The sequence below is a fragment of the Ascidiella aspersa genome, chromosome 3, assembly GCF_963924565.1.
Source record: "Ascidiella aspersa chromosome 3, kaAscAspe10.2, whole genome shotgun sequence".
Taxonomy (NCBI): Eukaryota; Metazoa; Chordata; class Ascidiacea; order Phlebobranchia; family Ascidiidae; genus Ascidiella; species Ascidiella aspersa.
In genome coordinates, this window is record NC_139449.1 from 18,052,409 (window position 1) to 18,080,300 (window position 27,892).

Here is a 27,892-nt window from a genome sequence, read left to right on the forward strand (position 1 = left end):
ATGTAGTGTTATGACTGGAATTATCGCTAGTCGAGAGGTATATTAGCTTAGCGACCTTATTAGCATGGTGTCGACTATCATCCGTTTTCTTGTAATTTGTATGCTGATTTATTTTCAACGCCATGTTTTTCACCTACAAGGTAATGTAACTGGTGTCCTTGAATTGCATTAACTATAAAATTAAGCAAAATCTGTTGTTTTTTCCGTAGTGCTAGCTTGTACAACGATAGATGCGATAGTAGTTTTGTGTACGTTTGGTAAGCATTCGTACTACTAGATTTTTTGTACGACTAGTTTGCACTATTAGATTTCTGACCTGACGTTTGCTATTGGAGTACTGCTGTTTTTTAAAAACTAAGTTTGGTGCACAATTTTTAGGTTTTTTGCATGGTAAGGGGTCAAAAGACAATAGTTTAGATCTAGACGTACGTAAAAAGGCGGGTCTTCATAGAACTACACGGGCCTTAAATAACCCCCTTAACATTTTTAACGGATTAGAAAATGCGCCTTCGTCTCGAAATACACACATTATAAAACATTTTTTTTTGTTTGTTTCCAGCAAACGCCGTATCTGTTGATGAACTCTCCTATCATGTGGACAAGACGTTGCAGGGTTGCACAAATGGAGTTATTCTAAATAGCACTACTGGAAACATTTCATCGCCAAATTACCCGCAACATTATAATAACTACTTGATGTGCAATTGGACTGTGATTTCACCACCTGGAAAGGTACGATCAGACGTGGCGTTGCTCTGTTGATTGCTAATTAAGGTGCCATATTATTATGATTAATGTAAACGTACGATAGTAACTCAAACTTAAAAACCGTACAAAATTACGACAAAAGTGTGAAATGTGTAAAATATCTAACAAACCTATGTTTGATGCTTTGCAAGTAATGCTTTTTTGCGATATTACGCGTCATCCTTTTAAACAAGACCAAATTTGGAGCTCTCTGTACATCTCCCACTTTAACATATATGTAGGCGATACGGGTTACTTTTGTGGACCAGGAAATAGAAAACGATGGATCTTGTCAATACGATCACCTCATTATTTACTTGGAAAACCAAACGGTTAGTCGTTATGTGTATCTAGTAACCTATAGTAGCGCACAGAGAGAGCTTTCCACAGATTATATGTAAATATGTTTAACTGAGTCGCTTTTGCGTTCAAATACACCACGCCACGAGTGAGTAAATTTATGAAAGTTTTACAGTTGTAAAGAGTTAAAGGGCGTATCATTAGGGCGATTATTTTTTGACCTAAAAAAAGATAAATTTTGACCTACCAAATTGGAATTTTGACAAATTTTGACCCAAAAATATAATTTTTTGACAAAATTTTGACCTATTAGACATCATTGATTTAAACAAAATTTGTTGTTTGAAGTACTGCATTAGTGTCTTGGCGTCGTCAACCACACGTTTTAGATGTTTTACTGACTACTGACCAATTACTTTTTTTTTTAATTTTGCAAACGATTTATATGCATTTTTTAAAGACAAAAACAAAATTTTAACAGAATTTTAGCTTTTTTTGCCAAGTCAAAACATAATCGCCTTATTTATTATACATAAGATAGCTTTACCATTTCGAAAATAAAGAGACAATACAAATTTTGTTATCATTGTTTCAATCATTGTCCTGAAAAATGTTACACGGTGCGCTAATAAAACGCTACAAGATCTAACATCTTTATTAAATCAATTCGGATTACACCTTTGATCGAAAAAAATGTTAAAAACATTTCATTTCAACCCAAGTCAGTTGATTTGACTTCAGTTGAAGTCAAGTCATTTGTCCAAACACACAGTCTTTTACTTAAACTACTTATAGGTTAAATGCACTTAAGTCAAGTCATTGAAATGCACTTAAGCCAAGCCACAAGTTTTTACAACAATTATCATTAGAATATCCTATAGCTAATGAAATCAATTTATAATGAACGTTTTAGAAGTTGCTTGCATACTTTTTCTTTCGACTTATGTCTTCAGTTCGGTGGACGTAAATATTGTGGATCGGAAAAACCCAGAAACTTTGTTTCACAAGCTGATACCACTATTAACTTTGTGTTCAAAAGCGACAGTGCCGACACAGCAAGAGGTTTTTTCTTAACTTGGAATTTTCAAGGTCCGTACAAACTCCTCTTCGTATGTTTAAATGTCGTGGTAATAACTTACTTTATAAACTATATAGCATGGAAATAAAACCTGCGTTTACCTCAATGCAACAAACAACCAAAATAAGTGTAAATATAAAGGATGTATCCTACTTACTTATGGTTATAGTCACAGCTATAGCATAATGTATTTAGCACTGTTTTTTGCGTTGTAAACTTTTTAAGCATTTTCTATTCGAAACTTAGAAATTAAAAAAATATTGTTGTTGTTCACTTTATGTATAAACCCCTTACTTAAAACTTTATTTCTTTACAAATTTCACAGATGCCTGTTCCACATCAAACTTTACTTGCTGGAATGGGGATTGCGTCCCAATCTCAAAGCACTGCGACGCAACCGGTGACTGTACAGACGACAGCGACGAGATAGAATGCGGTAGTCACATGTTAATCGAGTGGTTTTTAAACATGTTGTTAGGATTTTCATAGAGCAGTGGTTCCCAAACTTTTCTAAAAATTTTGCCTGGCGGACCCGTTGCAATTATTTTGATATTTCGCCGCCCTATAAAATTTCAAGGGTCAGTTGACCCATATTTCTTGTAATACACTAGTACAGTCACGATTCTTTCTAATGTAACAACCTTCTAACTCAGGTGGTCCACGATTTGACTGCATCGCGGGCCACAATATTTCTTGCATATTCTTTGCGGGCCACATAAAGTAGGCTAAATGCGTACCAGGAGCGGATCAACGTTTTTCGTTTGGTCGAAGCATGAAATGTTTAAAGATAACGTCACAAAGTAATATCGAAAGACAGATACGCTCCAGAAACTTGCTTCTGTCGTCGAACTTGTGCGGAAATAAAATCGAATGCTATGAGACTGGGAAAAGTGGTGTGCGCAAAGCGCGAAAAATTTGCGGATTTGACAAAAATTTTAATTAGAAGACTGCATTTTATAAGCCTAGAATGTTCGCGTAAAAGAGATGTTGCATACTCCCCAATCGCTAAATTACAAAGACTTTATCATTTCGCGCAAAAAGGTTTAATAAACCAGATCAATTTGGCTGAAATTGCAACTGGGTTTGGACCACCCTGTTCTAACTAATGCGAACGATTCGCTGATAGCAGATAGTACAGCATAATAGATGCTTTATGATGTCACAATTGACATCATAAAACACGTTATGATCGAATAATAAAGCATAACTAAGAACAATAAAGATGACAGATAATGTTTAAAACATATAGACTAATGTTTAAAAACTTAAAAGACTAATTCTCCTTGCGGACCCTCTGAAACTGCTGTACGGACCCCATTTGGTCTGCGGACACCAGTTTGGGAACCGCTGTCATAGAGGAACCCTGGCAGATAATTTATTAATTAACAGTTTCAGATGCTAATAATAAAATACAATATAGCAATATATTGAGGTGGATAAACTTTCTTTGCTTTAATCAATTGTTCTATTTTAACGCTTTAAAAACGGCCATGTGATTTTTGCCAAAATAACGGGCAGCCAAAAAAATGCTGGGCTGTAGCATCATGCCTAAAATAGTATTAATAATTTTATATAATTATGTTTTAGCATACAACTCTTCAAGCACTTATCCCCAGTGCGGAAGTCCAACTGTCGCAGCAAGTTTTCCATGGGTAAGTAGCCTTTACGGTTAAACAAAACTTGCAGTGTTAAGGTATCGCACACTTTCGAATCACAGACGAATGTTCTTTCTACCGTTATTTTGTAATAATATACCCAAACAGTTTTATAACTTTAAACATAAATTCATTTCAAACCACACCGACCCACCTAAAAATGTCATTTGTGTTAAATTCATTATGGTTTTATACCTTGGTTTTAATAGTTCAAATTTCAGTCCTTAAGGATAGTCGGCGGCAGTTTTGCAAAACGGGGTTCCTTTCCTTGGCAAGTGATGCTGGTATACGCGTACAGTGGCTCGCATTATTGCGGTGGTTCGATCCTCAACGACCGCTGGATTCTGACAGCAGCTCATTGTACTAATAGTCTCGGAAGGTTGTATGTTAGTTTTTAGCTTTTATTATTTAAAAAATAGGTATAGACAGACTAATTGCAATGAAAATTTTAATATATACTTCTTCATAATGTGATGAGAAACTCTACCATAAGGTTGTCCTTCATAATGACGATGGACGGTCTCTGTTGAATAAAAATCAAAATAGGCTACCAATCGTGCGTTAGGCTCATTATGAATTGTATCTGTGTATCAATAGTGTTAATGACGTTCTGGTGTACGTGGGTCGACATGAATACAGAGGCAACAAAGGCGAAACTGCACATCGGGTTCTAAAGATTATTACTCATCCTGATTACCATAAGTGGTGGGTGGAGAAATTGAATGCTGCGACGAACGTCGTCTAACGCCTGACAGGCAACGTAGGCCTATATCCTGTTGATTAAGCTTGTTTTAGTTTGTGTAGGAAGAATTTTCTACGTATTTACATCGTGTGTTACAATAATATCAGTCTATAGTGCTAAAAGCACCTGCGGCGCATGATAGCCTACTTAGTATAGTCAGTTACCTCGGTAAACGTTTAAATACACTTTAGCCACAAATTTATCACATGGCCATACTTTGTTCTATGGGGAACTGTATTAAAAGCACTGTTGTAAACAAGTCATATTGAAATGACTTAAGTTCAAGTCAAGTCTTTTGCAAATATGACAAGTCAAGTCCCAGTCCAAGTCATCGTTTGCCCAAGTCAAGTCCCAGTCAAGTCGTTATGAGAGCAAGTCACGTTCAAGTCATGTCATTGACTTAAAATTAAAACGCTAAGCTTTCATAATTGATCAACTCGACCGATCGTGAAGAATAACTCAACTAAAAATAACTCAAATGCAATGTAAAGCATTTAATTTGTTTTACTTAAGTCATTAGAGCACTGATTAATAGTATCTTGATGTCGTCGTTCACTTTTTAGGAGCTTTTTTGATGTTTTTTCTAAACACCGGTGGAATTCAAATCAGTTTATTTTTTCTGGTAAACGTAGGGCTGACTCAAGTAACGAATATTTTATGGAAGATATTTTTAACAAATTACGCCATGGCCCCCAAAAAAATTTATAAAAATTTATTCTTAATAATTTTTTTTTTAGCATTTATGAGCAGTACCATAACATTCGATCACAGACATTCAACTTTCATGCATTGTTAAGCCACAAACGATATAGTTAATATTACGTTTTCTATATATTAATGTAGTTTTACTACTTTTAGACAGTTTTTGCTCTTTTAATGGTTTTGGGAATTGCGTTTAACACTCATTCAGATGCTGCTCGAAAAGGTTTGCTAGAATTGTTTTTGTGTTCGTTACAGGAGTTAATACAATGACAAAAGCTAAACAAAAAAGTCCAAATTTTTTGGCCCCCCCTAAAATTTTCGGCTGGCTACGCCACTGACAGCTACAGGTCGTTTCGACAAACGAATCCAAAATATGTCGTCCAGGATTCTTGAAATGAACTGACATATAATTTACGTATCTCGGGAGACGCCATCAAACCTATTTTCATAAGTTAAATTCTGTACATATACCCTAACTCTGCTGAAAAAAACGATCTGTCACAAACACAATAATGTGCCCGCTAATTTGGAATTTATTTCGACACCGTTTCAACAAGTGACACGCGTACCAGGGGTTGCCGACCCTTGGTCAAAACCAGCGGTTCTTAACCTATGGGTAATTACCGACATGTGGGTAATTTTATGATAGCAGGTGTGTAAACAGCTGAACCAGAATATTTGTAACTATAAATGTAACAAACAATCTCACAGTGGTAAAGTTGTTTTATTTCCATTTTTGATATTTTGAGTCCGTTTAAAACAACCGAACAAGCACAGTGACATTTATCGATTTTAGAATTGTTTCATAGTGATCATTTTTGTCGTTGGGTTTTACGGGTTTTTTTATAAGCAAGCTGACTGCGTTATTGTTAGTATATTTTGTTGAATAACACTGTTTTATATTTTTAGTAAGACAAAATAGCAAAATAAATTAAATTTGGTTTTGGTTAATGGGACTTTGATCTGGACAGAAATGGATAATAAGGGGAAACAGTGTAAAGAACCCCTGGACCAGTGGTTCTCAACCTGGGGGTCGAGACCCCCAAGGGGGTCGCAAAGTGCTGTCTGGGGGGTCGCCATGTACAATTTCATTAAGGAAATAATAATAAGAATTAGGCAATATGAACTAACAGTTTAGCAGTATAGAAGGACCAAAAGAAACGCCGGTCTAACATTTGTCTTTGTGCGGCTTTTGCAACTGTGAACCTGTCGCGTTTATGACGTCACTATTACACTTTTCAATTAATGAATCAAGCCTAGCTTCAGTCATACGATGTCTAATAAAAATGAATGGACGCTCAAACCAGGATTGCCAGAAGGCCTAAAATTTGAACCAAAAACAATAAATTGTTGTAATTTAACTGCTGTGTCCGACGGTTTGCAAATCGTTAGGACAGTAAGCTTTCTGTCTTAATTTGACCGAACTGTTTGAAAACATTGTGGGATGAAGTAAAACCACGGGCTCACGAGCAGTGTTCCCTCTAAGGTGCGCAACTGCGCAATTGCGCAGCCACATCGGACAAATTGCGCAGTAAAATTTGCCTTTGCGCACTTAAATTATTCTCAAAGTAAAACCAAAAATTTTCACTTTTTTGCCACAAAGTTTGAGCATTTCGTATTGGCCTTTTTTTGTTTGATTGTAACTAAAAGCAAGTAAATAATTTAAATTCGCATTGACGATTGTGACGTAATAAATTACTTTGTCTAATCCGTTTTCATCATCCATGCTGTGTATGTTTTTTATTTCACGTAGAATTAAATGTCTACTCAGAAAAATCAAGAAAAAAATGAGTTTAGAACAGAGCCGAACTTACCAGTGTAGTTTGACAATAATTCGGGATCATGAAACCGAAATTTATTTTCAGAACGAAAATTTTTAACACAATTACAGTTTTTACACGATTTAGGTGCGGGTACAGCTGTGGGGTCAATAATGGCGGCCTCACAAATTGGCAAAATCATCTTGATAAATGCTAATGAGCGGATAGTTTGTAATTCTTGATTGTGCGCGAAAGGCATCGTAAACATTTTGTCAATTTAACCGAAATATTCGGATTTTTTTTTCGCTCGAACGCATTGTTTGCCATATCCATGTTGAATGTAATCACGCTTTGTGACGTCATCTTTAAAAGTTTCAAGCCTCACCCCTAATATAACAAAAACCTTGATCTGCCGCGAGGTTCTGCCAACGCAGCCTTAAAATATTCTTGCGCACCACAAAAATATTCTTGCGTACTAAAAAATTATTTGCGCAGTAGAAAATTTTCTTAGAGGGAACACTGCTCACGAGGCCTACAAACTTTGTTTATAGCAACTTTAACAACGTTAATTGAAAAATTGTTCGCGATTTTCATGCGTATTTCTGCAATAATTTTCTGCAGTACTAAAGCATCAGGTGTAGTATAGGGCGCTTTAGTTCCAAATTGAAATTTAGGCCAAGTAACAATAAAATTTGTGCTAGGTTTGCAATAGGTTACAGGCAAAGTATTTTTCTTTTTTTTAGCGGTTTCATAACATTTTAAATAGCCTTTTCAAACACATCCACAGAATACCGGTAATAAAATTTTGGTCTTGACGTTTTGGCAAAGAGAAATATAATTTACAGACAGATTGCACCGCTGTTAACGACTAACCGTTTTGTAAATTTGTAAATAATTTTGGTTGCTCATCAAGAACAGTTACCTCCATTGATTACCTTTAGTTTCGCACTAGGTTCATGCTAAATATTATTTGACCTAAAATGTCAATCTCTGGCAACCCTGGCCTGGCTCAAACCGTAACTTTAGCTTGTTGTGCATAGCACATTTTAGCCAAATTTTGATACAATCCTAAACTAGATGTTTTCCCTTTTGAATTTTGCCAATTTTAAAATGTGTTTTTTTATTTACTCAGGTTTATTTATCATACACTATAATTGGGGGGTCGCGCAAGTTATCGAAAACTTAAAGGGGGTCGCGAGAACAAAAAGGTTGAGAACCACTGCCCTGGACTAAACTATAAAATAGATACATAACTATCTGAAACAAAAACACAACAAGCTAAATCTATTAGGAAAAAGGATAGCAGCCAATTTATGTCGGCCTCTGAAAAAATACAATCCAGTTGAAATATAATTGAATGTAATTCAATACTAAATTTTGAACTCAACGACAAGTTCAAAAATGCTCACGACAATTTGGGTTAATAGGTATTTATGTTCTTTGATTGACCATAACAGAAATATATCCATCTCGCATTTGTCAATTCTACTGCCATGTGGCCCTATATAAAAAATGAATTTTTGAAGTGAAAAATAATCGCCCTATAGTTATTACCGGTACAGTATTTTGTCTGCAAAGCCTCCACCACCTCCATAGGCTTTGTTAAGGGTTTTGTCGAAAGAAATCATCCAAAAATGCACGGTCGCTCTGGCGACATAATCATCAAGGTTGTATTTTTTTCTTGCCAGCATGGTTATCGCCAGGGTCATAGAAATTTATGATGGGGCACAGTGCACTTTGCAGGCCATTAACAAAGCACGCTACTTTACATATTACGAACTTTTGCATGCTGTCACAGCACCGAAAAGTAACCTTATATTGAAAAAAAGAACACCTTTGCGAAAGTAAAATAGACGGAGTAAGATTATATAGCCTTTTTTTTTTCTACTTATATCTGTCAAATTGTTTTCTTCAGTTTTTATACGATTTATTTTTTTCCTATGTTAATGCTAAAAATGGCAACGCAACGCGAAATCAATTGCACCCATGACAATTTTTATTTTAGGAATAGCCACAAGTATGACATTGCTTTATTTTGGTTGGAAACGGCGATTGTTTACGACAACCTTATTCGACCAATTTGCATTCCAAATCTGAACGCAACTTATGATGTTAAACCGGGAACAATCTGTATCGCGTCAGGATGGGGAAGCCTGTGTAAGTAAATGTAATATGTTTTCACAAAAGATAAAGAATACTCTAATATTATAGTAGGCCTACTTGAACAGCACAATCTTATTTAAAAAAACAAAGGTTGCATTCAGGGCTGCGGAGTCGGACTCGGGATACGGGACTCGAGTAAGACCGTACGTATAGGCACCGGTATGTCCTACATATGACCCCGGGCGCCAACGTACAGGGGCGCCAAAATGAGGCTTACAAAATTTTCACAACAAGGGTTCCTCTTTAAATACAATGTTCTAATAAAATTTGAATTGTTTTTGCTTATAAAGAAAATGTGATTTAACATGAAGGAGGGTGCGCCAATTTTATAGTTTGATCCCGGGCGCAAAATACCTTGGCTACCCCAATGCGTGTTATTACATCACATTTCACATAAACCCCTTGTTTTGTTAGCCTTTCTATAGTGATTTGCTTTGTTATAAATTTTGATGTTACCTAAAGACCCGGAGCGCCAACGGTTTCCCGATCAACTAAGTCAAGTTCGTCTTCCGATTGTGGAGCTGAGTAAATGCAACGACTTGTACAACGAGAGTTTACCGAAGAACACAATTTGTGCCGGAGATACGATACAAGGAGGAATAGACAGTTGTGTGGTGAGTTATACGTTTAATATTAGTAAAAAAATATAAAAACAGAATTTAATTTATATAGATATTCTTAGGGCCGGATTAGGACTTCAAAAAAACCCGAGGCTATATATTAGCGTGAGTTCATTCATTCGAATTAAGATATATTGACGATGCCTTGATTGGCGAAATATATATAGGCCTATATCTTTTAAGATCTGTTTATTGTGTCTGACCTGAATTGCTAGCTTTGCTAGAGTATTTTGCTGTTAGCGTGAGGTCTATTTATTTCTCTTCTGTAAAAATGTCAGTAAACATTTTTGATTTTACAACAACCTTTCTTGTTTTTTCTTCTCTCTCTTTTCTAGTTTTTTTTGCTTTACCCAACCACGTTTGTTCTTCGTCTCTCCCTTAAACCTAAAATAGTCTACTTCTGATCACTTTCTGAAATGATTTAAAAATGATTTTCTGTATATCGACTTTTTTAGCGTAGCCTGCTAGGGTTTGTTACGACATATTTAACACTGCAAGTAGGATTAGAAGCATCCACGATTTTGATGTTGTTCAAGCCTACCGCACTGTTTATGAATGTACCTTAAGGATGTGGTGTGTTTGAACTTTGTCATTGAGTTCTACCTTCAAGCTGTGAGGAAGCGAACATGCACTCAAAACACTAGTCTAATGATCCGATTTTTTATGGGTCTTGTTGCAGCATCATCAGACCCTGCATTAATCCGGCACTGGATATTCTCCACATTACAGTCAAGCTAAACACGATTAGGACTGTAGTCTAATCAAGTTAATAAAAAGTTTCGTGTTAGGCAGTTTAGAAACACTTTTTTGTATGTATGAAGATAGCAACACGGCTTTCAAAAAAATTGCAGATAAAATACAAAGGTTTACATTAGGATTATCTGATACAGCAATAGGATTATCTGAACAGAAGTTGTTTTATTTATGTTAGTAATTTTTTTCTTGATGGCCAAATAATACGTATAGTCAAATGTTTACAAAGACAAAATAAGCTAACGTAATTTTTAATTTCGTGAAGCAAAATTAATTGAATGTTTTACCGTATTTTTTATTTTTTATGTTAAGGGTGATTCGGGAGGACCTTTAGTGTGCTTGATTGATGCGCATAGGTTCTATCAGATTGGCGTAACTTCTTTTGGGAAGGGCTGCGCTGATAAAAAGTACCCAGGAGTTTATTCCAAAGTGTCGGAATATTACTCTTGGATAGAAAAAGGTAAATAAATTTACAGAAAGCGCAAAAGTCTATATTGGAAGCTTTATTGTCTGTATTTATTATGTGTTCATAATTATCATAGATTGGGTTTTTATTTAAAAAGCTTGATAGAACATGTTGATTTGTAAGATAGCGTTTTGCCGAACAATGGCGACAATTTTTTATTATTATGCTATGTTTCGCGGAACAACACTTAACAAAGATGTATGCAATCCTCGATTACAAAACAAACGGTTATTAATTTTTTGCAATTTATACTACCTTTACCAATGATGTTTAAGCCTGATGTTTATCAAGCGACAGTTTATTCACTGTAGTAAGCATCACAGCTTGCCTGTCCTAAACTTAAAAGTAGTTTTGAGGTTTTATACCTGGAGTTTCGACTAACACTGGCTTCGTTTCAAGTTTTTGCAGATAATCAACCTAAGGGAGTTGTTGACGATGAAGGCTCGAAAAACAGTACGACAACCTTTGCCACTTTACCGAATACTACGCCTTCTTTAGTACAAACCACGATCACCAGTACGTCAACCACACAAACTGAAACCATTAGCAAATCCGTTACTTCTACTACTTTATCAAGAACAGCCGACACATCTGCGGCCACGACTGAAAAGTCAGCCAGCTCTGTCGAATCAACGCGACTTCAGGTGTTGACTGAGGCAACATCCGACACTTCTATTGCCACGACTAAAAAGTCAGCGAGCTCTGTCGAATCGACACGACTTCAGGCGATGACTGGGGCAACCTCGCAATTTTCCTTCTTAAGTGCAGCTACAACTGATTCGGAAAATAAAATTGCCACGTTGTCAAGTTCAGGCCCAGCTGATAAAATTATTACTGCTACCACTTTTGTTTTCAGTTCTGCCGTAAGTGACACCCTAAGAAAAAGTACAAACGACCCATTTCAACTTCAGTCCGCAACGGAATTTTTCGAAAGTCAGTATACGTTTTTGGTCGTTTTACCTATATGTAATATTCCAATTAACTTATTGCAAAGTTCCAAATGTTTGTTGGAAACACACGACCAAAATATAAAGTTAATTATACCTAAATTGATCGATAGTACAACTCAGTTTTAAAAATTATGTTATTGTTGCTAAGACAAGAATGTTACATGTTAAAATAAACACATCAATATATGTCATGGATACATTTCCTTAACATTTATAATACTTTGGTGTTGTGCAGGAACGACAAGCGATGCTGGTTGTTCGGTGGTGGTTCCTGTCAAATTATTATGCCTTGTTGTTTGTGTCGCAATTGTCAACATTAGATGATTCTTCAACTCCAGAATTGCTTCTATCTAAGACTTCAATTTATCATTGTGAGAATTTTTCTATTAATTTATTCGAAACTATTCTTCTTTTTATTATCCGCATAATCAGTTGCCGCTTTGCAGTTTTACCTAACAAACCTCTACCGACGAGCTAATATTCACAAATTACCAATTTCAATATTTTACCGAAACAAGTTCTAAAATAAAAAAATAATAATATTCAAGCGAGGGCATTTGATAAAATCGATTGCTCTGGCTCTTCTATTTTTCTTCTAAGAAGCCCCGTGTTGCGCTGTGTGCGAAACTTTTATCCGTTTTATTTAACTATTTTCACCGAATGCGCTATGCATACTTTGACATTTTGCGCCTTGACTTATAAACAGTAAAGTGCACTATGCCGTTATTTCGAGCTTCTTGTACTGTATGTGCCTAATGCCTCACGACCGTCACGTATCTTGTTAATTGCCGTTTAGCAAATTTGCGATTAGACTGGGCTTCAGCTGCATTTTCTCGCAAGAGTTTGCTCGAAAACAACAGCTGTTTTTAAATATTTATTGTTTTATGACATAGCTTTGTAACATGTTTTTCCATGCCCCTTCAAACTAAACGCCTATAGATCCATCCTTGTCGTGGTGGTTTCACGTATAGTGGGCTTTCAATAGGCCTGGTTTTGACCTCGTAATATATATATCCCATTTGTTTACGCTAACGGGAATCTATTTCTAGCAGTAAAAACATAAAACTATGGATACAGTGTGAAGGTATCGCCCTTACATTCATAGCTTTTAAAGTATTTTTCTGAGTCTTTCTAACTTGAAAGTTTAGCAGTTCAACCATACATGACCGCCACACAACTTTCCTAAGGTCTTTTTTCTCTTTGAAATTGTTTTGTCTATTTTTTACGCTTCCAGACCAATTAATTGCAAAATTAGCTCTATCTATTCAAATTCGCAACCTATTCGAAAAGGTAGAAATCATCAGCAAAAATACCCGTTATAGGCCTGCCGCACGCTAGCGCTACTGGCCAGTTTTGTTGTTACATATTAACAAAAGGTTAACAAACCTAAAAAAATCTTACAACCGAAGCGATAAAAACTGTTATTATTGAATCGCTTCCAAATTTTCTGAGATGACGTCATAACAAGAAAAATATTTCATTATTATGTTTAAATCATTCGATTGGGTTTAATCGACAAAAAAATAATTTAGAAGGAACCTGGCGCGTTGGGCCTATAATCACTCATTGGGCTCGAAAATATACTTTTACTAATATGTTTAGGCCAAAAAACATAGTTTTAGGATATGACTTCATGAATAAAAATTTTTTTTTAAAAGTTTATTACTTTTAAGCAGCTTAAGAATTTATAGAAGTGTCGTAAAACCACAAAATTTAGTATAGACAGAAGTTGTAACTATGCAGGTATACAACGTTCCTTGGTCTTTGGCTTCTGATGTTTCCCCACATTTCTTGTTTAGTAACGAATGCAACAATCCTGTGTACTTGCGCTTATATACAGGCACAAAAATAGGTCATAAAGGTCGCACACAAAAATCCTATACAATACAGTATCAAAGCTTTTGAAGATTTGACTGATTAAGGATGTTCTAATCAAATCTGAAGTATTTGAATTCAAATTTGCCACTTATATCGGGTAAATGGATCTGATAAAATTTATTTCAAAACGCATTGTTTTAACCAAAATCCTCTATGCCCACATACCCCTTTACCATGAATAACAGGTTGGTTTAGGACTTTAATGCCTAAAAATATATTTTTTAATTTTGCGCCTTAGGCACATGTGGCCATATACAGTCCGTTTCTTTTCGGCTGCACAGGATATTATCCCTACATTTATCGTCGTTTTAGGTATAATTTGTAAGAGTGCTGCCGACAATTTTAAATCCTATTGGTGTACCGCAAATTAAAGAAAATTACGTAGCACTGATGTAAGGCACACTGATGCATTCAGTACACGCAACTTTAATCTTAGTATATATCCAGTAGGGGGAGATGGCAAACGGCCTTTTGAAAAGGGAACATGACTTTGGTAAAAACTAACATTTTTTTAATCGGCACCGCGTACCTGAAAAACAATTTTAACGAAACCCCTGGACGTTACGGCTTAACTTGATCCTTGCTTCTATTAATATTCGGCCACCACTTGAATCGCGACCGCTCCAACAGATAAGATTTCGACTTGCGACAAAAACACTTTTGAAACAACGATCTACAACAGCTGTGGGTCTTACCCTGAAAGGAGGGAGGCGCGCCCCCTGATGGGCGCCAACCGATTCTTTCAGGCAGACTTGGACAACTAGATAATTATAGTTTTCTAATTCATTGAATTAGAGCAAAATGCGGCTAATTCCAATTCTAATCTAATTTGTTACTAGCTTGTGTGCTCTAATTCTAATTGTAATCTAATATCTTGGACAGTTAATAGAGATCAAAGGTTATGGATAAGGGCTGTGCACCAGGCCATACCATTCTCCGAACTATATTTTGCCAATTTAAGGGAAGTAACTGCAAAAAAAATTTCACGCTGCGCACCACTTTTCATTTTCTTTATTTTTTATGTTTTGTAGCGATTTTATGTTCAAAGTCTCTGTGCATATACCATTGCATATTTTGTTAAGTAGTTTTATTGAACATTAGCCTAAGTATAACGGCCATTTTGTGCAATAGTCCGCATTAAGTAACTTTTTGTCAAATCAAATAAACTTTATCCCGCTTCCCAGAAGTGTTTCTCTTACATCTTATATTTATGTGACAACAGGCTATAAGTCCGGTAGACCAAAACTTTTTTACCGTTTGTATAAATCAATAATATTTTTGCAACACGGCCATTGCATTCTGTTATAACAAAAATAAAAATAAATTTTCGCGAAAAATTCTAACGTGGTTTATATACAACCTTTCTGCTATGGAGTTAAAACATCTTACAAAAAACAGCTTGATAAAAGTCTATACTTTGAGCACGACAAATGTGTTTTGGTGTGCCAAATATGTCATGTTTATTATAGGCCAATACTAAATTAAAGTTACGCAAAGTTAAGCCGTTTAAACGCAACCTTCCTGCGCTTTTTGCGATGAAGAATCAACTTTAATATTTCCATGCTGTCTCCCCAAAATGTAATCGATAAATACCGACTTGTTGATGACACGATACTCATTTATTTCTAATTTGGCGCAAGGCGCAGGATAAAAAGGATGGCGATTGGCGAGCTAGAAAAAAAGGTTTAAGAACTACTGATCTACACAGAGCATTCATGGGCTGTTCACGCAGTTATGCTTCCCCAAAAAGACCCTGACGAAAGAGCACACAGCTATATCGTGAAAAAAAAACTGCGTTATTTCTAAATACACTTCGATCGTATATGCTTGCTCAATCTTTGTAAACTTTTGACTATATATGTTCCCAGAGTAATAAACTGTATTTATGGGTTATATATTAGCCATATTAGCCAGTATAACATGTGGGAAACGTAACGAAAGTAGAAAATTACTACGCAGATCTTTGCACGACTGCACGTTCACGAATTTGTGAAAGTCACGATTACAAACGCATTGACAGACGGGAAGGCCTTCATCCGTGGTTAATGTTCTGTAGCTTTCCTTGTGTTTGTTTTATCAAATGAAATTCGATTCAGGTATCCTTTCCGATATTTTCTGACGCACTTGGTAAATCAACATTATAAAGGCTTCGTGACGAAACACTCATGCCACACGTATGGCAAGCGAGCAAAGCGACTTGTCGTTCGGTCGAATTGGCTTAAAAGGTCAACCGCGCAAATTATTGTATTCCATGATTCTTTAGACGGGTTATACAATGAACATTGCGTGACAGTGTTATCAATGCTATTCTAGTCGGTTTTTGTTTGCCCGTTTTTTGTACGGTACTTGATTGATCTCAGGATGTAAACTAATATCAATACTCGGCCCAGACGTCAAATATTTGCCTTGTGCTGCTGAGGGAGGCAAGCCTGCTTGCTTGAATGAGAATATAGACTACTAAAGCCCGAGGTCACCTAACAAGCATGACAGACCACTGGTTACGTATTGTTCCGTTCCAAACAATAACTATTTGGTTCATGAGGCAGATTTATTAGTTGTCCAGTAATAACAACCTTCAATGTACTAAGCTGTTTAAAAAAACGGCCGACTACATGTTATCGTATAAGATTTAATTTATCGTTCGGCTGGTTAGATTTTAAATTCTGTGAATATTCAAAAGGCTAGCTTTAAAATATCCATTCTAACAGATACAGCATTTAATTGAATTATTTTGAGACATATCGCAGTTTACATGACCTACTAATGACTTTTGCAAAGCAAATATTTCGCATTCCTTTCTTTTATCTATGACGTCTTTCCCGAGGTAAACAGCATTTCAGTTCTGTAACTAGAATGGAAAGTAACAGTTTTTGCAACTCAATTGAAAATGGTTCATTAAATGTATATGTATTGTTACGTCTCAATCAAATTCAAAATAGACGTTGCTAAGTCAGCGAAGATGTTATACAATCCTATTAAGAAACGTAGAATTTAATAAATAATTGAGCTATGGACTTTATAACGAAATGGACGCAGAAATCGAAGTGGTTTAGCGTTTGCCCTTTCATACCGCTTAAATGTATCGATATACTTCTTAGGCGTTGGGACAAACTATTTGTCGCTATTATGTGGCACATACGCAAATTTTAAAGAAACCGGGATTTCTTGAAATCATGGGCTGTGGCGTCAGCAAGTCCACGACCAGCTTGGATTTGTCAAAACAAGAAAAGGTACTACATTTTTTTTTTGCAACTGAAATACGTGTTGAAATATACTTATTGGCATACATTACGTTTGACGTATACTTACTCTATTATTTATTATTGCCTTAAAATGTTGGTTACCCCATCCTTTGGCCGTAAAACAACACTGTGGTGGCCTCGCTAATGAAGTTAATATTTAGTTTACCATTTAAAGGATTTTGGATTGCCGACGTGTGGGTCATTTAAACTAAATTTTACAGTAAATTCGACGAATTTCTGTAACTTAGCGATAATGTTAAACTAAGGTACGTTGAAATTGTTCTTTCCCTAATTTGTTTTGTCCTAGTTTCAAAAAAATAAACTTTACTGGTTTGTAAAAATTTATCGAAATTAAGAAAACTTATTGTTTAATATTACTTTTTAGTTAAATCATTAACAAATATGTAGCCTACTTCAGTGTACTGTTTTCTGTTTTTAAAAGTATTAGACTTGTTAAATGTCTCACAGACTCTATTACCAATTCAGTTGGGTAAACAATGCGAGCGCCTATTTTGATTTGGGCGCGCAGCAACCTTTGGCACAGCATGGCATAACAAACAAGTAAATGTGGAAATTCGAAACCTTTCATACGTGAAACAATGGCTGTTCCTACAATTTTCAAACACTCGAAAAGAACCAGGGAAACGTTATAGCCCATTAGAAAGTGATTTTTAAAGGAACGGGGTAAGCTCAGCCTGCCACTCTAGTACTTGTGATGCTGAGTACATTCAAACCTGCAACATTTCTCTTCCAATTAGAACGAATTACGGAAACATTATCAGTATTTATTGACTGCTAACATATCAATCAGGCCGGATTTACAAAATTGTTGACGCCTGCCACATTATTTTATAAAAACTGAAAAAAATGTCAATCTATACCGACACGTTAGACGTACTAAGAATATCAAAGCCCAAAGAGTAGTTTTGACGTTTCGAATCTCTTTATTCATTTCAAACATTGATATTTAAAACGTTCAAAAAGCTACCTACATCTGTATGAGCTTTTATATTTCTACTACGTTCAAATACACCCTCCAACCATTATGCTCCATATGGGTATTCTGTGATCAAGCCTTCCTAGAGCTACCTGATTTCGGTAAGACTTTCCGAAGGAACCCATTCAGTGTACTTTATATTATGTGCAGTTAACGTTGGCCAATACGACTCCAGAAGGGCTTGATGACAGAATACACATAGTGTATATAAACGTTTGAGCTGCTGAGTACGGCTGTTGTTCCCCTTAAAATGAGGTTGTATATACGAACAGGATGATGCAGGCAATGGTGCTATGGCCCTTTCTCGACGTGCTCCACTATGATCACCTGTGCTAAGTTGGTATAGGGCAGTGTTTTGCCTCCCTGTGGGGGTAAAGAGTTACAGAGGGCGTTTTGAGTCTTTTCTTGATTTGGGGGAGTTAAACCCATACTAGGGGGCGTTGAAAAAGTTGTAACGTTTAACGAATTATGCTATGTAAATCACGTCACAGCTACAGCTTTTTTGTGTACAAACCTGTCTGGCATCTTAAATCCATCTCTGGGTTTGATATAAGATGGTGGGTGTTTAATCAGGGTCCCGGCATGGCCGAAGGCTGTGAGTTCGAATCTTATCACAGGCTGGTTGTTTTTGTAGCATGTCTTTGCTTACACTATAATCTTGACTGGACTGACTGATTTCGGTAAGCCTTTCCGAAGAAACCCGTTGTTTTGTGGTGTAGGAGTAACAGTTACACATACGCGCAATTTATCGGGCATCGTTCGTTTAATTCAGGGGTGTCCAACCTTTTAGCTCTTGGCGGCCGCATTGACAGCCTTATTTTCCTCACGGCCGCAAATTAAATTTTTTTAGGGGTGACTCAAAAAGTTGTCAAATCGAAACGGGATAACATAATTAATGTTAAAAAGATGTTTTGTTGTCCAAAGAACTCGTGGAAAAAATATGGAGCCTAAATGCAGTTTGATCGCGCGACGCGCGAAAAAAATGCGTTTATTGGGTTTGGATTTGGCAAAACTTTCAATTTAATCAAAATGGGCACACAAGCATTTATGTAAGAATTGGATTTTATTAGTAATACGGCGCAATATGCCATGATATAAATAACACTTTTGATATTAACGGATTTACTTCAAATGGACTAAAATACAATAAAACAGATAGAAGAAGTTCGCGCGAAGAAAAAGTGTGTTTGCATTGAAATTTGTAAAACGTAATATTTTTTTGGGGCATGGCCAGGTGCCCCCTCTGGATCCACCCCTGCTCTAATGCTCTTAGCCAATCTAATGACCAGCAATGATAGACGAATGTCTGGCTGGCCTATAAAAACCACATCTAATTTTAGACCTGTCTCAAAATTTCAATTTTAGCATTTTTTCTCTATACTGGCATTTGTTTTAAATTTCGTGCAAGTTTTTATTACATTGCCAAAAATAAAAAAACAAAATAAAAATATATGTCCAATATATTTGAATACGGTTTCCGTTTGTCCGCAACCCATTTGTAGCATTCCACTGTTCAACGGTAAAAAAGCGCTGATCTAGTTTAAAAGACAGCCTCAAAACGTAAACGAAGCGGACGTAGAAATATCATTCGCGTGAAGCGCGAAAAATTTTACGCAATTACCTAAAGTTAAAATAGTCATAAAGTATTTGTAATGGACTCGTGTCTAGTTTGTCCAAAGAGGCCGCGGGCCGGATGAATGACATTAGCGAGCCGATCCGGTCCGCGGGCCGTAGGTTGCCTACCCCTGTCATACACTGATTTCTTTGTACATCAATCAATCAATGAAATCAAGTTTTTTTTAGCGCACATAAGAATTCTGTTCACTGAGAATTTAGCGAAGAGCCTAGCTCACTGATTTAACTGCAGTCCCTCAGTCGTAAAAAATTATAATCTGCATTTATCATATCAACCATTAACGCATGCCAGCACGGTAGCGGCCGCCAACACATGCTTATTAAAATATGTGTTAACGGCCGCACAATTTTTCATCGACGGCCCCAGGTTGGACACCGTTGGTTTATTTACATTTTCCTTACATTCATAACAATTAAGGACCAGCGCGACGGAAAATTTAGTGTTAAAAACTGTCATCGTTTCAAAATTACCAGTGGAAAACAAAACCTACCAAACCATGTTTGCCAAGTTCACACTTTTTTCGTCACAAAGATGTTAATCGTGGCCCGCTGATTGCTTAGAATAAATGAAAATAGTCTCGCGTTCACAAAAATCACCATAAAGTCACATACTGTTCAGCAAAACGTAACAAAACAAACGCGAATATAAAATAGCTGCAGCACTATAACGTAATACTTAAGAAAAAGCTTTGTAGGCCTAAGCCCTAAGTGGTTCGTAGTGGTATGACTTTATTAAGGCCAAATCGCATGTCAAATGTGCTAATTAAAATTGCAGACGTTTGACACCACTCCAGTACCAATCAAGAACAAAGACAATGGCCTTGCTCCATCCGAAGTTGTTAATAATGGACAGGACAAATCTTCTTTTAGCCTCAGCAATGCTTCAAATGGATACGAAGGTGTGCTTATTGTGTAGCGCCAATTTAAGGGATAAGAACACATTGGCGGCCATTGCCTTTTAGTCACACCTTATACGCTAAATAACTTTGTTTTTATAAAACTGATAGAATCTCAGCTTTAAAATAATTTTTTAACCGTTTTCTCATAACATATTAAAAAGGCGTAATAATTGGGAATGCCATTCAGTTGCTACTGTAATAAATATAAGTATGTTCTCTATATTGCTGTCATATATTAAGCCATACGAAACGGCTGTACGGAAATAATGTTGGATTAAATGTCGTTTCAATAAATAATGTACACAATATACCTTGGTGTTTTAGAACCAAACAAAGGACATGAAGTCAATGGTAAACCGAAAAAAGACCTAACGGAAAACGAGAAACAACCGAAAGGTATAATAGGCGAAGAATATGTAAAATCTAATAAACGACCGAGACCTTACCACAAGGATCACAAGCGTTACACCTTTTTTAACTGTTTTTAATTAGCAGTTAGTATTATTATTTTAATCATTAGAGCATCCAGGTTGCAATATTTGAAAAGCTATCTTATTTGCTACACAGGCGAAAAAAAGCGCCACTAAGATCTAAATTAGTGGTTATTGTATTTTTATAGCCTGTGTCTACCTGTTCATGTTTTCTAAAAAAAAAAAAAAAAAAAATATGACACAAAACGTCAAACTTGAGGTGTCCAAAACCATAATGAACCACAAAATTAACTTCAACTATATATGGCTTTTAATTAAACTGTTATTGGGAACGTTTTATTTAGTTTCTTACACATACAAGCTTAACAAACATTACAGCGAAACAATTTAAAAAGCAACCCTGTTAGAAAGGTAACTTTTTACCAATAAACCCTTATTACACCTGTCCCTATCCTATTTGCGTTTTGTTTTCCGTCGTGCGCAATAGGTGGTCAAGTTTTCCGGTATGTTATATACCGATCCGATACCAATTTATTGCAGTAATTTCAGTCATAATTTGCGATCAAATGAAGCGATTTCTACTTTGAAAGGTGAACTTCAACAACACAGTATAAGAACTGAGAAACTAAATTTTTTCAATTTAAAGCAAATTTTGTCCAATTTTGACTTTTATTTTGCTTGTTTAGGAATAGTAATGACGTATTTGGTATCGGATTTGATCGCGATACTTTTTGTCCCAAATATCTAGAATCGGTATCGAAATAAAATGTCAAGTATCGGCATCCCTAATTGAATAATTGTATTTTTTTATGTTTAAATTTACCACACCAGAATGTTTACATATTTATCATTTTTTATAACAAAAAGAGACTTCAGACAATCATTACTTTCACACAGGGCGATTTAGCCATGAGAAATTAATGATTTAGACGAATATATATAAATTTTTAAACATATTCTGACAACAAGTAATATAAACTTATCATTTGCACTTTACCACATTGCCTCGGATAACTTTCTTTGCATTTTCTTTTTTAGTTCGACTAGCGGCTAATCCAATAATTCCTCGAGCGGCAACCGAGACGGACGTGGAAAAACATATGGCTACCTTTCGCCTACAACAGGAAATGTAAGCACGATATTAATGTTTATTAAGTAATATGTAAGCTACTTGTATGTTGTTTCGGGATGTAAGCATGCAAAAAAAAAGTTTAGAAACCTAATTTGAAAAAGCGACAAAGTGTATGTATTCTGCAACCTATGTTATTTCTCAACTGGCAGTGAAACTTAATTATTTATAAGTGCCTACAACTGTGCTTTAGAAATACCGGTAATCTTCTCCAGCAGCAAATGAGGAGCAAACTACTTCTGGAGGAAAAATTAAGACAACGGAGGCAAAAGAAGAAAAATGACGTACCGAGTATCATTGTTCAACAACCGAATGTATGTATTTTTTTATTTTCTGTTAGTCATTACATTTGTTAATATGACTCGCACCATATATACGATTTTTTTACTCGCACTTTTCACTAAAAAGTATTTCCTAAAACCCGGTATACTGTATAAAATTTTGATGCTGGTAGTTTAAGCTGTAATAAGCCAGGGTTGACTTGTCACGGTATTTTGCAAGATAAAAATAGTACAAAAATTGCCACATTTTTACTTACTAGATGCCAGAAGCAAATGCTCAAATAGGACAAGAATCACGGGATGACCGAATCGACGAAGCACCTCGACCACTTGCCCCAATAACGAGCAAAGATGTTCTTTACAGGTGAGCTATGCATCATTTGCTGCGCGATATTTTTCCTCGATATTAATGTTGTGGTATATCTTTAAAGATTATAAATATTTTGATATTTTGTCGCAGTGAAGACAACATTTCGCTTTTCACCGACTTGGAAAAATACGCAGTCAGCATGGAATCAAACGTCGCGACATTTGACTCACTTATGGAAAATCTCTACATTCACGATTTGTCGGACTTAGAAAAGGTAAAACAGTTTGATGATTTACAAATATAAACTTTAAAACACTTTTCCTAGGATTTTGACATTACAATACAAAAAAATAACTTAAAAGTTAAATTTAGAAATATGTCTTGACCGGACTTGCAGTTAACAAAACCTCTGACACGTTTCCTGAAATTGACACGTGTCTCGAATTTAGTGGAAAAAAACGTTTATACTATGTTTTTAAAATGAACAACTTTGATTAATTCTTTTAAAGTTCATGTTAGGCCTTTAACTAATTCCTCTACGCTTTTTGTCAGGTTCGCATTCTCTTTCACTGGATAACTGCGCAAGATCTGAATGCTATTAAGTTTCCAACTGAACTCACTGAAGACTCGCCTTTAAGTTACTTAAAAGCAATTAAGGACGAAATTAAGTCTTACGCCTTCTTGTTTTCAAGATTATGCAGGTGTGAAATAGAACAATTTTAAAATTGAATAAAGGTTTATTGACAAAAAAAAAAAAAAAAAAAGTCGATCATGGTCATTCCTTTAAATAAAAAACGCAGTTCCCAAAACATATATGTTAACAAGATGTCCGCAGCCTTTTCCTAGTCGCTGGACACAACGGGCCGTAGTAAATCTTCACTGTACCAAGGGCGGACACAGGATTCGTTTGCATTTCAAAGTGGATTTATAGTTATTTTTCACAAGAAGGCCGTAAAAATGCGTTTGCTTGGTATAAGTTGACAAAAGTTTTAAATTGGAAGGAGAGACTTTTAATTTAGAACGTCAAAATATTGTCGTGAAGCACAACATACATAACCTACATGTGCGTTTATCTTGTTATAATTAGATTCTGACACATTATATTTGCGAAACTTCCATTGTTGATAGTTGCAGTTTGTAGGAATGTAAGGTATGCAGTATGCACGCAGTGGTGGGATTCAAATATTTTGTTAGCCGTTTCTATCACAATACTTATATTTTTTAACCGGTTCTGTTTCAAAAAGTCATATTTTTCGGCAAATAAACTGAGCGGCGGGGTAGGCTACATTAACACTGTGTCATACAAGGGAATGATAGAAACAACAAAAATGGGAAAGCACTATAATGCAATCGGACCATACACCAACTTTAATTTAATTGTGTTTCAAATACAATCATTTTAGGAACAGTCAAATTAACAAAGAAGTATAGTGTGTTTTTTCGGCCTGATAAATCAATACAACTAAGGTCACAGAAGACTTCATTTTCGTTTTTAAATTAAAATTGTTAAACCTGCGTGCGCCTTGGGCTTTTGTTTAACATATCCAGGTGGGTCATACTGGTTTCTTTTCCACATTCAAGGTTTTCTTTCAAAGTGATACACAATGCCCTTAGTAAAGTGAAACACAATGCCACTTCATAAAGTTGCTGAAATTTTAATAAAAATCATTTAAATGTTACCTATTGTTACCTATTTTTATATATGAGATGTTTTATTTTACCCATAAATAATTCTCTAAATTAATATTGAATTTTACAATTTAAATTAAATTTATTACAAGTCTATTACATTCAACAACACAATCAAAATTTGTTTTGTTTATGTGTAGGCTTTATATTGTATACGGAGTCATGGTTTGGTTTTCTTACTGCATGTTTATTAACTACATGCAGCAACATTTTTCGTAATAAAACTTGAAATTGGGTTTTGTGTTACTTTTCGAAGAGCGGCTGGACTCCATTCCAAGTATGTCCAGGGTTACTTGAAAGGGGTCGGTTACTTTCCAGACTACAAGTTCTCTGACAAAGGCGATCCACTTCGAGGAACGTGGAACGCTGTGTTGGTGGACGGACAGTGGCGACTTATTGACACACACTGGGGTGCCAGACATGTAACAGGTAACTTGTGATGAACGCTATGTAATTTCTAGTTTTTTAGTTATAAACATAAAAAAGTATATGTGCAGTTCTAGAACTGACTATAAGTTTTATACTTTATATAGTCATTTTAGATCCATGTTGCTAATATTAAAACAGTTGCCAATTATCGTATTTTCGGCATTCAACGATATGAAACTACAAAAGCCTTCTTTTATTTTAAGTAAAATAGATATGACGGGTTTATTTACTGCAGAAGAGTCAAGCGTTGCCCGGGAAAACTGGCAAACCGAGTATCGTTACGAAGAGCACTACTTCCTTACAGACCCAGATAAACTGATTAACACTCACTTTCCCGACGAGCCGGCTTGGCAACTGCTGAAAAATCCAACAACACTCGATCACTTTGAAGTAAAGATATACCAATAAAACTGTTTTTAATCTTTTTCTTTATTTAAATGAACTTTTTGGTCAGGCCAGTATAAAGCAGTGGCCGCTGTACTACAAGTTGAACCTGAATCAGTCAACGCACCACACCGGGATTATATTACCAGAAGGCCCCGATGGTCATGTGCAAATCAAACTGGAGGTTCCAACGTTCGCTCGTGGTGACGCTAAATTCAAGGGGGAATTGAGGAGACGCAAAGCCCCAAGCGACGATTCAATCAATTTACAGTCTTGTGTGTTTCATCACAACACAGAAAGTGAAGAGGTAAAGTCTGCGAAAAGATATCATAATTATAAATTAACACTTACAGTTAAACATTTTAGGATATACAGCATAATAGCTGTTTAACACAAACATGTTAACATGTTGCTTTTTTGCTTTGCAGATATTCGATGTGTTTTTACCGCAAGCCGATCAGTACCTGTTTAAAGTGTTCGCTCTTTCCAATAAATTTAGCGAAGGAGATCTTTTCACCAATGTATGTCTTTACCAGATAAACTGCAGCAAAATAAAGTCCCAGACAAACAACGATCCAAAACCTCCGTTCCCTCTTGTTAACTTCTGTTTCGGACCCAGCAAGCCTCTTCGTGATATAGGGCTTGTGGCCAATAGCCACCCACGTCCCATAGTTGAGTGTGATGAGAAGGGCGAGGCGAAGATTATTCTTTCGGTACTCGAGCCCAAGGCGCAAACAACCTACACGAACGACCTTCATGATTACGAGGGTCGTTACTTTAAAAATAGCGTTGTTCACGCACTCGAAAAAGGAAATAACTCTACCAACGCCCTTGTCTTTTATCTGAGAGTTCCTGGTAATGGCAGCTACGCTTTGACGCTGTTCTCTAGCGATGCCCCAGACAGCGAACCAGGACAGCTTTCACCTTTCTGCCATTACCTAGTGGTGTCACGTAGGCAGTCAAAGAACGCCACATATGAGTTATTCCCGGAGGTTCCGAACGGTGCACTAGGTTCGATTCAACCGGATTTCGACGAACTTAGGCTTTGTCGAATGAATACTTCTACAAAAACGATGTCATCTGACAATTGGGTAAAAGCAGATTCTGAAAATGGGGAAGCTGTGTTTGCTTTTAGCCACACACAACCGATCGCGGTCATTGCCAGTCTTCTTACTACCACCGAAGAGTTTAATGATTACGCTATGGTTGCTACAGATGGATCTCACACGACAATAACCGTGCGTTCTCCGCCTTCTGTTAAACCAGGCTCTTTTCTTCTGTTAAAACTTTATGCAGCGCCAATTCAGCAGGCAAAAGGCGTCCCTTGTGTGTTTACGGCATTCGTTGAAGCCTGCGTTCCCAAAAAACATTCTGGAAGCCTTAGCCAAGCCCCATCACGGGTATGGGGACCGTGTGTTCCCAAATTCTACACTGGCGTGATAAATTCCGTCGAGTTTCACAATTCTGTTAGCGCTGTCACTTTTCAACAGGAAAAAGTTGACGGTTTACCACTTCGTTTGTACAACGGAGGAGGCGATTTTGAAATGGCTGTCAGTCAAACTCAGCCGATGTTACTCAAACCAAAGATGGTGCGACTGGAAGATACCTCTAACATTGACTGTGAGCCATATGTTATGATAAACAAAAGCGTAATGGAATGCAGTACGGTAGTGGCAAGATTTCCCCAACCAGGCACTTATGCATTGTCTCTTTACGGGGAATCCGCTTCTGATCAATGTGGCCAACTGTCTCCCCTCTACCACGTTTTGATTATTGCCGAAAAGGAAAGTAACCTCGCACAACCGTTTCCCAGTACACTCAACGTATGGACAACAAGCTACGCGCACTTAATCTCGCCTCTGTCAAACAGGCTGGAACGTAACAAAGTTGCTCAAATTAGGCTTTCGCTGGGACGGTACCTACAATCAGGAGGTGGTATGACGTGTGTTCCGTACAACAAGGTGCTGTTGCTGGTTGATGATGTCACCCCACAGGAAGCAAGCAACCAGCCCGGTACTTGTGACTATCAATGGGACTACATCGCTGGTCCTGGTGAGTCTAAGGTCGGCGTGATCGTGCAAACAAGTGAAGAAACTCAAGCCATGAATTATGCATTAGTCTTTACTGTAGCAGATCAAGTTAATTAATATATTTTCATTGCTCTGATGTAGAACCCTTATCTTTTGATTTTTAGTGAGTTAATATAAAATAATCTTTTTACATCGTCGCACTTCTATTTTTCCCAATGTACTGTGAATCGCCTTTTACCTTTTCAGTTTATGTTCGTCTAAGATGTTATATATTTTGTGCGAAAAAAGTTGCGCTTGTGTTGCTGTGAATGAATAAAGTTCGAAAACTTTAGCCAAATTGGTTGTTGTTAGTTTTGTCACCCGTTTGTTAACTAAAGCCAAAATTAGTCCTGCTCTAATTTAACAAAAATATTTTGCATTGAATTTAAATCATATATTTTCCGACTTTTGATACGAAAATTAATAAATAAATAAATTTTGTTTGTATATTTAATTTATTTATATATGTTAAGTTTTTGTTACGTACCCCTGCATAAACTTCATAAGGGCATTACACAAACAAAAGTAAACCAATATTTCAATAGGAAAAGTGTTAATTGCGTTTGTTATGACAGAAGGAAAG

General features: G+C 36.3%; 2 protein-coding genes across 3 annotated transcripts; both read left to right on the top strand.

Annotated features, from left to right (window-relative positions):
• LOC146160516 (ovochymase-like) lies at positions 1–14,999 on the top strand. 2 transcript variants are annotated; one of them, XM_083385940.1, is made up of 13 exons: positions 1–140; positions 560–732; positions 990–1,079; positions 2,001–2,136; positions 2,451–2,561; positions 3,713–3,777; positions 4,002–4,159; positions 4,378–4,485; positions 8,990–9,141; positions 9,610–9,761; positions 10,833–10,980; positions 11,386–11,919; positions 12,172–14,999. In XM_083385940.1, the coding sequence occupies exons 1-13, from the start codon at positions 65–67 to the stop codon at positions 12,258–12,260; spliced, it is 1,992 nt and encodes a 663-aa protein (XP_083242066.1). In that variant the 5' UTR covers positions 1–64; the 3' UTR covers positions 12,261–14,999. The 2 variants fall into 2 exon arrangements, with proteins under 2 accessions (XP_083242066.1, XP_083242067.1); XM_083385941.1 differs by lacking the exon at positions 4,378–4,485.
• A 1,614-nt stretch (positions 15,000–16,613) lies between these two features.
• LOC146160517 (uncharacterized) lies at positions 16,614–27,595 on the top strand. Its single transcript, XM_083385936.1, has 12 exons — positions 16,614–17,044; positions 20,464–20,587; positions 20,912–20,983; positions 22,057–22,147; positions 22,341–22,461; positions 22,689–22,792; positions 22,889–23,012; positions 23,291–23,439; positions 24,684–24,856; positions 25,092–25,246; positions 25,311–25,547; positions 25,669–27,595. The coding sequence occupies exons 1-12, from the start codon at positions 16,988–16,990 to the stop codon at positions 27,385–27,387; spliced, it is 3,126 nt and encodes a 1,041-aa protein (XP_083242062.1). The 5' UTR covers positions 16,614–16,987; the 3' UTR covers positions 27,388–27,595.
• Positions 27,596–27,892: the final 297 nt, after the last annotated feature.